Raw genomic sequence first — 10,375 nt, 5'->3', positions numbered from 1 at the left:
AAAAAAACCCCCAAAAAATCAATAAAAAATGTCCCAAAAAATTAACAAAATATAAAAAATATTATCAAAGAATTGTGCAAAAATATTACAAAAATGTAAAAAATGTTTTAAAGGTAATAAATAAGGAGGGCAGAGCAGGAGGAAAAACAATCAGTCTTTAAAGACATGAGTGCATTTTATTTATGTAATTTTAATATAGAAACAAGGTTTTACCTCACTGAATTTGCAAACATTTGTATAAATAAAAAATGCAAAAAAAAAAGTCATGAAATAAATGAACTAGAAAAATTTAAAAAATAAAGTTGAAAAAAGTCAAAAAATATTAACAAAATTACCAGAAAAATCCCCAAAAATAAAAAAAAATGTCCCAAAAATTAACAAAATATTTTTAAAATTATCAAAGAATTGTGCAAAAATATTACAAAAATGTAAAAAAAATGTTTTAAAGGTAATAAATAAGGAGGGCAGAGCAGGAGGAAAAACAATCAGTCTTTAAAGATGTGATGCATTTTATTTATTTTATTTCATATTATTTTACAAGTTTTGTGAAATTTTCAGTTTAAATGTGTAAACGAGGTTTTATCACAGAACTTACAAACATCTGAATGAATCAAAATGCAAAAAAAAAATCATAAAATAAAATGAACTAAACATTTAGTTTTATTTTAGTGTCATTTTTGTATTTATTTCATGTAAAAATACAGTTTTTTTTGCTCAAAATGATGTACTTTTCTGTAAATAACGATAAGGTTTAATATGAGAGCTAAAAACACTGAAACAGCTGAAAGTGGAAAATGCTGCAATATTTATAACAGGTCACACAAACTATATTTTAAAGGTATTTTCATGTAAATTTTCAAGTAAACAAACTTTTTTTTAGCTGTAAAATCAAGAGTAAAACTTTTTAAATGTGAAAACCGAGTTTTTAAAAAGAAATAAAATTGCCAAAAAAATTTAATGAAAATCTGTAAAAATGTCCCAAAAAATTGAACAAAATTTAAAAAAGCTTTTGAAAATAAAAAAAAAAAATAAAATTGTGGAAAATATATTAATAAAATATCGAAAAAATGTTTTATTGGTTGTAAAATTCCCAGAACAGCAGTTAAAACAATTAATCTTTAAATATGTAAAGCATTTTATTTATTTTATATTATTTTACAAGTTTAAATGTGCAACGAGGATTTTTTTCACTGAAATTACAAACATTTGAATGAATAAAAACACAAAAAAATCATGAAATAAAGAGAACTATAAAGATTTAAAAAGACATTTCAAAAATTATGTCCAAAAAAATTAAATAAAATTACCAAAAATACAAGAAAATCATTAAAAATGTCAAAATTATGAACAAAATATAAAAATGTTAAAAATGTTTGAAAAGAAACGAAAATTGTGGAAGAACAATGAATAAAATGTCCAATATTATAATAATTTAACGGTAATAAAATTAGGAGAGTAGAAAGGGATGGAAAATAATCCATCTTTAAAGATGTGAGTGCAGTTTATTTTATATTATTTTACAACTTCAGGGAAAATTTCAGTTTAAATGTGCAAACGAGGTTTTATAAATGTCACTTTAGAAACTGAATTTTAGATCTTTTTAATTATGAATGACAAAATAAACCTGTAAAATGATTCTAAAGAGATGAAATAAATGAGATTTATTAGTAGTTACTGACCAGCCTGAGTCTCTAACAGTGGAATAATAAAACAAAAGCCCTGAAGTTTCTGAGCGGTTTGTCAACACCTGGTTCTGGTTTATTTAGAAACTGTAAAAAAAACGAGTTTAAGGCTCTTGTTGAAGGTGTGAAGTGAGTTTAGAAACACAGATTTAGTTCAAACCGCTGGAAGGAAACAAGGTGTAAGTCTGTGCAGATCATAAATCCACCTGAAGGTAAAAGTTTGTGTCCAGAAACGTCTGATTTCACAGTTAAAGCAGCACAAGTTTCAGTTTGTGAGTCTTTTAGTTAAAACACGTCGACAAGTTTGAGGTAAAAACGCACTTCAGTGAAAAAACATCCAGAAAAAAGTGAAAAGAGGTGTTTAAAAAGCAGAGCATAGTGGATTTATTCATGTATTTATCATCTTCTGTTCTTCTAGCAGCAGAAGTCCGTCCTCTGCTCTCGTCTCTTCGTTTATCGTTTCCTCAGATTAATCTGAAGCTCCTCAGTTCTCCGCTCCAGCAGGGGGAGCTGTCCTCACATTCCCACCAGAACGTTCAGCATCCAGCAGCTGAAGGACATCGGAGGATGAAACGTCTCCTCACTGACTGAAGATCAAACCCCAGAGGAACCTGAGGAACGTTATGGGATGCCGTCGTCGTCTTCGTCCTCCTCGGAGTCGGAGGTGGAGCTCGGACTTCGTATTCGGCTCCAGCAGGTCTTGTTGTGGTTCAGGTGGTCCATCATGGTCCTGCTGAGCAGACTGGGCTCAGTGAAGCGCTGCCACTCCTCAAACAGAGGCTCCACGATGTAGGAGATGAACCCTGGAGCACAGAAGAACGTCAGACCCGCTGGAGATAACAAGAGACCACAGAGGCCACCAAGACTCCATGACTCCTGTGTACATGTTCTGTAAATACTCAGTTTAAACTACAATAAAGGAAAGAAACTTTATTTTAAATTTGACGCTTTTTTTAGAGTGGAGATGAAGCTAGTTATAATAATGTGCAGAAAAGCGTCTATGCAGCGACATTAATTATAAAGCTAAACTCCAGGTTCCAGTCACTTTCAATGATCCTGAATCCTCCAAACTGACCGATCTGAACGGCTGAAACCGAGTCTGCCTGCTGGTCACACAGAGGACTGATCTCCAGATCAAACCTTTTCTCCAAATCACCTGCAGACAGAGAACAGAAAACCTGCTTCATAATCCTCATAACAACATTTAAATCAGTTGGATGAACAGAAACCGGAGCACACAGTGACCTAAAGGCTCGCTCAAACCTTCCAGGTGATAAATGACGTTTATCTATTGTGCAGACGTGGATGAAGCTGTTAAAGTCCACCCACCCTGCCTGTAGAACTCCTCACACACTCTTTCACTCCACTGTCTGCTCAGCTTCCAGATCCGACAGGGATTACAGACGTCTGCACACTTCAGAGCGATCTGAGGACAAAGAAACGGGATTTTACTGCACGTCTGCACTGCAGCAAACTGGAGAAGAAAACAAACTGTCACACAAGCATCACATTTGGTTTTATTTATTTACACACCAGCCACCAAAATCCTGATCTTTTTCAGAGGCGATCATATTTTTGGGATGTTTTATACGATCATTTAACGCTGTCATCCAGTTTCTAGGACGGAACGCACATTTTTGACACCGTAGGATTCAATTCCAGCAAAATAAAGCATCCAGGAACCTTCCAAATGCAGTAAAATCTCATGAATCAAAAGTTGGAAAGGAAAGTTTCAAATAATACTTTAAGCTTTGAAACACTGAACTGTGTAGGTATTTTCAGTTAGAATCAGGTCAGATTAGAACATGGAAACCTCCCATATCCACCAGTGGAGTTATGTAAACTGAATTCTCTGAATTCTGAATTCGACATAACGGAAGAAAACCACAGATTCTTTCTTGTAGGGAGGTCAGGATGAGTTTGTTCTGGGATCCACTTCAGATTCACCAAAAGCTGTAAATATCTGCGTTGTTCATGTTGGATGTTTGACACCGAAACAAGCAAATCACTGCAGAAGATCATTCTGTGGGAAAAAATGCTGTGAGATTTGACGAGACAACAACTTCTAGCGTGAATTATCCAAAGTAAAGCACGTTGGTGGCATCATGGTGTGAGGATGCAGAAACTGTGGTCTTGTAAAGGTAGAGGGTGTCTATAACACAGTCTGTTTACCATACACACATGTAACACATAGGACATGTATACACTGCTCAATAAAATGAAAGGAACACTTTTTAATCTAAGTATTGCATCAAATCAGTGAAACATGTGGGATACTGATCTGGTCAATAAGTAACTGAGGAGGTTTTTAGTGAGTTTCAGCTGCTTTGGTGTTCATAAAATTAACAACAGATGCACTAGAGGGGTAACAATGAGACACCCCCAAAACAGGAATGAGTTTACAGGTGAAGGCCACTGATGTTTTTTCTTCCTAATGTTTTCTGACTATTTTTCACTAGTTTTGCATTTGGCTAGGGTCAGAGTCATTTCTGGTAGCATGAGGCGGTACCTGGACCCTACAGAGGTTCCACAGACAGTCCAACTCCTCCAGGATGGAACATCAATGGGTGCCATATATATACACACGTGGACAAAATTGTTGGTACCCCTCAGTTAAAGAAGGAAAAACCCACAATTCTCACTGAAATCACTTGAAACTCACAAAAGTAACAATAAATAAAAATTTATTGAAAATTAAATAATCAAAAACAGCCATTACTTTTGAATTGTTGATGAACATAATTATTTAAAAAAACAAACTAATGAAACAGGCCTGGACAAAAATGATGGTACCTCTATAAAAGATTGAAAACTATTCGACCAGAGTGACATGATTAACTCAGGTGTGTCATTTAATTGACATCACAGGTGTTTCCAAACTCATAATCAGTCAGTCTGCCTATTTAAAGGGAGACAAGTAGTCACCCTGCTGTTTGGTGAAAAGGTGTGTACCACACTGAACATGGACAACAGAAAGCGAAGGAGAGAATTGTCCCAGGACATCTGAAAAAAAATGATAGACAAACATCTTAAAGGTAAAGGCTATAAGACCATCTCTAAACAGCTTGAAGTTCCTGTGACAACAGTGGCTCATATTATTCAGAAGTTCAAGACCCACGGGACAGTAGCCAACCTCCCTGGACGTGGCCGCAAGAGGAAAATTGATGACAAATTGAAGAGACGGATCGTTGGAATTGTATCCAAAGAGCCCAGAGCAACCTCCAAAGAAATTAAAGGTGAACTCCAAGGCCAAGGTACATCAGTGTCAGATCGCACCATTCGTCGTTGTTTGAGCCAAAGTGGACTTCATGGGAGACGACCAAGGAGGACACCACTGCTGAAAAAAACTCATAAAAAAGCCAGACTGGAATTTGCAAAAATGCATGTTGACAAGCCACAAAGCTTCTGGGAGAATGTCCTTTGGACAGATGAGACCAAACTGGAGCTTTTTGGTAAGGCACATCAACTCTATGTTCATAGACTCAAAAACCAAGCATACGAAGAAAAGAACACTGTCCCTACGGTGAAACATGGAGGAGGCTCAGTAATGTTTTGGGGCTGCTTTGCTGCATCTGGCACAGGGTGTCTTGAAAGTGTGCAAGGTACGATGAAATCTGAAGACTATCAAGGCATTCTGGAGAGAAATGTGCTGCCTAGTGTCAGAAAGCTTGGTCTCAGTCGCAGGTCATGGGTCTTCCAACAGGACAACGATCCAAAACACACAGCCAAAAACACCCAAGAATGGCTGAGAGAAAAGCGTTGGACTATTCTAAAGTGGCCTTCTATGAGCCCAGATCTGAATCCCATTGAACATATGTGGAAGGAGCTGAAACATGCTATTTGGAGAAGACACCCATCAAACCTGAGACAACTGGAGCTGTTTGCTCATGAGGAGTGGGCCAAAATACCTGTTGACAGCTGCAGAACGCTCATTGACAAATACAGAAATCGTTTAATTGCAGTGATTGCCTCAAAAGGTTGTGCAACAAAATATTAAGTTATGGGTACCATCATTTTTGTCCAGCCCTATTTCATTAGTTTGTTTTTTTTAAAATAATTATGTTAATCAACAATTCAAAAGTGATGGCTGATTTTGATTATTTAATTTTCAATAAATTTTTATTTATTGTTACTTTTGTGAGTTTCAAGTGATTTCAGTGAGAATTGTGGGTTTTTCCTTCTTTAACTGAGGGGTACCAACAATTTTGTCCACGTGTGTGTGTATATATATATATATATATGTGTATATATATATATGTATATATATACATACACACATACACACATATCTACAGTGCCTTGTGAAAGTATTCGGCCTCCTTGAACTTTTCAACCTTTCGCCACATTTCAGGCTTCAAACATAAAGATATAAAATTTTAATTTTTTGTCAAGAATCAACAACAAGTGGGACACAATCGTGAAGTGGAACGAAATTTATTGGATATTTTAAACTTTTTTAACAAATAAAAACCTGAAAAGTGGGGTGTGCAATATTATTGGGCCCCTTTACTTTCAGTGCAGCAAACTCACTCCAGAAGTTCAGTGAGGATCTCTGAATGATCCAATGTTGTCCTAAATGACTGATGATGATAAATAGAATCCACCTGTGTGTAATCAAGTCTCCGTATAAATGCACCTGCTCTGTGATAGTCTCAGGGTTCTGTTTAAAGTGCAGAGAGCATCATGAAGACCAAGGAACACACCAGGCAGGTCCCAGATACTGTTGTGGAGAAGTTTAAAGCCGGATTTGGATACAAAAAGATTTCCCAAGCTTTAAACATCTCAAGGAGCACTGTGCAAGCAATCATATTGAAATGGAAGGAGTATCAGACCACTGCAAATCTACCAAGACCCGGCCGTCCCTCTAAACTTTCACCTGGAACAAGGAGAAGACTGATCAGAGATGCAGCCAAGAGGCCCATGATCACTCTGGATGAACTGCAGAGATCTACAGCTGAGGTGGGAGAGTCTGTCCATAGGACAACAATCAGTCGTACACTGCACAAATCTGGCCTTTATGGAAGAGTGGCAAGAAGAAAGCCATTTCTCAAAGATATCCATAAAAAGTCTGGTTTGAAGTTTGCCACAAGCCACCTGGGAGACACACCAAACATGTGGAAGAAGGTGCTCTGGTCAGATGAAACCAAAATCAAACTTTTTGGCCACAATGCAAAATCCAGGTGTTAGAATGGCCAAGTCAAAGTCCAGACCTGAATCCAATCCAGAATCTGTGGGCAGAGCTGAAGACTGCTGTTCACAAACGCTCTCCATCCAACCTCACTGAGCTCCAGCTGTTTTACAGGAAGAATGGGCAAGAATTTCAGTCTCTGGATGTGCAAAACTGATAGAGACATACCCCAAGCGACTTGGAGCTGTAATTGCAGCAAAAGGTGGCGCTACAAAGTATTAATGCAAGGGGGCCGAATAATATTGTACGCCCCACTTTTCAGGTTTTTATTTGTTAAAAAAGTTTAAAATATCCAATAAATTTCATTCCACTTCACGATTGTGTCCCACTTGTTGTTGATTCTTGACAAAAAATTAAAATTTTATATCTTTATGTTTGAACCCTGAAATGTGGCGAAAGGTTGAAAAGTTCAAGGGGGCCGAATACTTTCACAAGGCACTGTGTGTATATATATATATATAAATCTATTTATTAATTAATTTATTTCCGTGTACCTGCAGTATGAAGTGTCGGTGCTCAGCCAGCTGCAGGTCCAGGTCCTGCTGGTCCAGATGTTCTCTGAAGGTCAGCAGGAACTCGTTCTGTCTGCTGATGTCTGTGGCCAGGATCAGAGAACCCAGCTGCTGTTCCACGTCCTGCCTGCAGAGCAGAGGAGACGCCACCGAGTCAGAACGCTGCTTCATTTCTACCAGGTTCATCAGAAAAACGAGATTCATTACAGCAGCTGATCCTGGAGGACATGAACCTGAGCTTCTTAATCGTCATTTCAGGGACTTTTTGGACAAATTTGTGTAAATCCGGACAAACTTACTTCGTTTTAGACAAGTTTTAAGTCATTTTGAATAAATTCTGAGTCATTCTGATCCGGTTCTTGTCATTCTGGACTAATTTTGAACAAGTTTCTGTAATTTTAGACAATTTCCGAACGTGTGTGTGTGTGTGTGTGTGTGTGTGTGTGTGTGTGTGTGTGTGTGTGTGTGTGTGTGTGTGTGTGTGTGTGTGTGTGTGTGTGTGTGTGTGTGTGTGTGTGCGTTCTTACGTGACATCAGCAGGCAGGTGTGTTAACAGTCCAGACTCTCTCAGCATCCCTACAGTAGATCTCCAGTGGTGACTCTCCAGCACTGACGTGTTCTAAATGAGACAAACAAACATCCTAAATGTAAACATAAACAGACAAACAAACATCCTAACTGTAAACATAAACAGACAAACATCCTAAATGTAAACATAAACAGACAAACAAACATCCTAACTGTAAAAATAAACAAACATCCTAAATGTAAACATAAACAAACATCCTAACTGTAAACATAAACAAACAAACATCCTAAATGTAAACATAAACAGACAAACAAACATCCTAAATGTAAACATAAACAGACAAAAACATCCTAACTGTAAACATAAACAAACATCCTAAATGTAAACATAAACAAACAAACATCCTAAATGTAAACATAAACAGACAAACATCCTAAATGTAAACATAAACAGACAAACATCCTAACTGTAAACATAAACAGACAAACATCCTAAATGTAAACATAAACAGACAAACAAACATCCTAACTGTAAACATAAACAGACAAACAAACATCCTAACTGTAAACATAAACAAACAAACATCCTAAATGTAAACATAAACAGACAAACATCCTAAATGTAAACATAAACAGACAAACATCCTAAATGTAAACATAAACAGACAAACAAACATCCTAAATGTAAACATAAACAGACAAACATCCTAAATGTAAACATAAACAGACAAACAAACATCCTAACTGTAAACATAAACAGACAAACATCCTAAATGTAAACATAAACAGACAAACAAACATCCTAAATGTAAACATAAACAGACAAACAAACATCCTAAATGTAAACATAAACAGACAAACAAACATCCTAACTGTAAACATAAACAGATAAACATCCTAAATGTAAACATAAACAGACAAACAAACATCCTAACTGTAAACATAAACAGACAAACATCCTAAATGTAAACATAAACAGACAAACAAACATCCTAACTGTAAAAATAAACAGACAAACATTCTAAATGTAAACATAAGCAGACAAACATCCTAAATGTAAACATAAACAAACATCCTAACTGTAAACATAAACAGACAAACATCCTAAATGTAAACATAAACAAACAAACATCCTAAATGTAAACATAAACAGACAAACAAACATCCTAACTGTAAACATAAACAAACAAACATCCTAAATGTAAACATAAACAGACAAACATCCTAACTGTAAACATAAACAGACAAACATCCTAAATGTAAACATAAACAGACAAACAAACATCCTAACTGTAAACATAAACAGACAAACAAACATCCTAACTGTAAACATAAACAAACAAACATCCTAAATGTAAACATAAACAAACATCCTAAATGTAAACATAAACAGACAAACAAACATCCTAAATGTAAACATAAACAGACAAACAAACATCCTAACTGTAAACATAAACAGACAAACATCCTAAATATAAACATAAACAGACAAACAAACATCCTAACTGTAAAAATAAACAGACAAACATCCTAAATGTAAACATAAGCAGACAAACATCCTAAATGTAAACATAAACAAACATCCTAAATTAATGTAAACATAAACAGACAAACAAACATCCTAAATGTCTTCATATGAACAGACCAGCAGACACACAAACATGCACTGATTAATAACCCAACTCAGTAGAAACATATCAGCTGATCAGTAGATGTAGACCAGCTGTAGTTCCTGACTGTTCCACCAGGTGGAGCCTCTTCCTGTACAGACCAGAGGTTCACTGGCTACTGACCGATCAGACTAGAGGATAACGGCTGAGACTAGGTTTAAATCTGCATCTCTGATCTGGACTCACCTGGTAGAGCGACGCCAGGTGATGTCGGGTCTTGATGAGGAACGGTTGGTTGACTCCTGGATGGTCGACGTCATGAGCAGCAGCAGCCATCAGACCCAGGAAGACGTCCAGAGGACCCAGATGTTCAGCCAGCTGCAGGACACAGAGATTTAGAGATCTACTAGGATCCACAGAGACCCATGAAGATCTACTACTATCTAATGAGATCTATTAGGATCCACAGAGACCCATGAAGATCTACTACTATCTAATGAGATCTATTAGGATCCACAGAGATCCATGAAGATCTACTACAATCTAATGAGATCTATTAGGATCCACAGAGACCAATGGAGAGCTCCTATAATCTACTACTATCTACTGAGGTCTACTGAGATCCACTGAGACATGAGAAGCTTCAGAGTGTGGGTGTTTTGTCACCTTGGGCTCCTTCAGGTAGCAGTACATGGCCTGAGTGACATCAGCAGCATGGACGGCGTTGTGATAAGGATTCTGGGAGTGGTAGTCCTCCTGCAGCAGACCTGAAGGAACAAACACAAAGACAGACCCTAGAAAATGAGTAAAGCTGGCTATAAACACAGGAACAGCAGAGTCCTGTACAGGAACAGC

At 36.8% G+C, this 10,375-nt stretch overlaps 1 protein-coding gene across 3 annotated transcripts in view; it reads right to left on the bottom strand.

Annotated features, from left to right (window-relative positions):
- Positions 1–491: 491 nt before the first annotated feature.
- The window catches only part of LOC110965672 (cAMP-specific 3',5'-cyclic phosphodiesterase 7B), a 22,651-nt gene continuing 12,767 nt past the window's right edge, over positions 492–10,375 (bottom strand). For 2 of the 3 annotated variants that reach the window (XM_051936706.1, XM_051936698.1), the window contains 7 exons: positions 10,187–10,287; positions 9,767–9,898; positions 7,910–8,001; positions 7,365–7,509; positions 3,012–3,108; positions 2,758–2,838; positions 492–2,485 (listed from right to left, as the gene is read on the bottom strand). In XM_051936706.1, coding sequence (XP_051792666.1) covers positions 2,304–2,485; positions 2,758–2,838; positions 3,012–3,108; positions 7,365–7,509; positions 7,910–8,001; positions 9,767–9,898; positions 10,187–10,287 — 830 coding nt within the window. In that variant the 3' untranslated portion in view covers positions 492–2,303. Of the gene's footprint in view, positions 2,486–2,757; positions 2,839–3,011; positions 3,109–7,364; positions 7,510–7,909; positions 8,002–9,766; positions 9,899–10,186; positions 10,288–10,375 lie in introns of those variants that run through there. The other variant, XR_007936791.1, reaches the window with a different exon arrangement.

This window comes from Acanthochromis polyacanthus, chromosome 16 (assembly GCF_021347895.1).
Source record: "Acanthochromis polyacanthus isolate Apoly-LR-REF ecotype Palm Island chromosome 16, KAUST_Apoly_ChrSc, whole genome shotgun sequence".
Taxonomy (NCBI): Eukaryota; Metazoa; Chordata; class Actinopteri; family Pomacentridae; genus Acanthochromis; species Acanthochromis polyacanthus.
The sequence above is the reverse complement of the archived record's forward strand: the minus strand, read 5'-3'. Positions and strand labels throughout refer to the sequence as shown.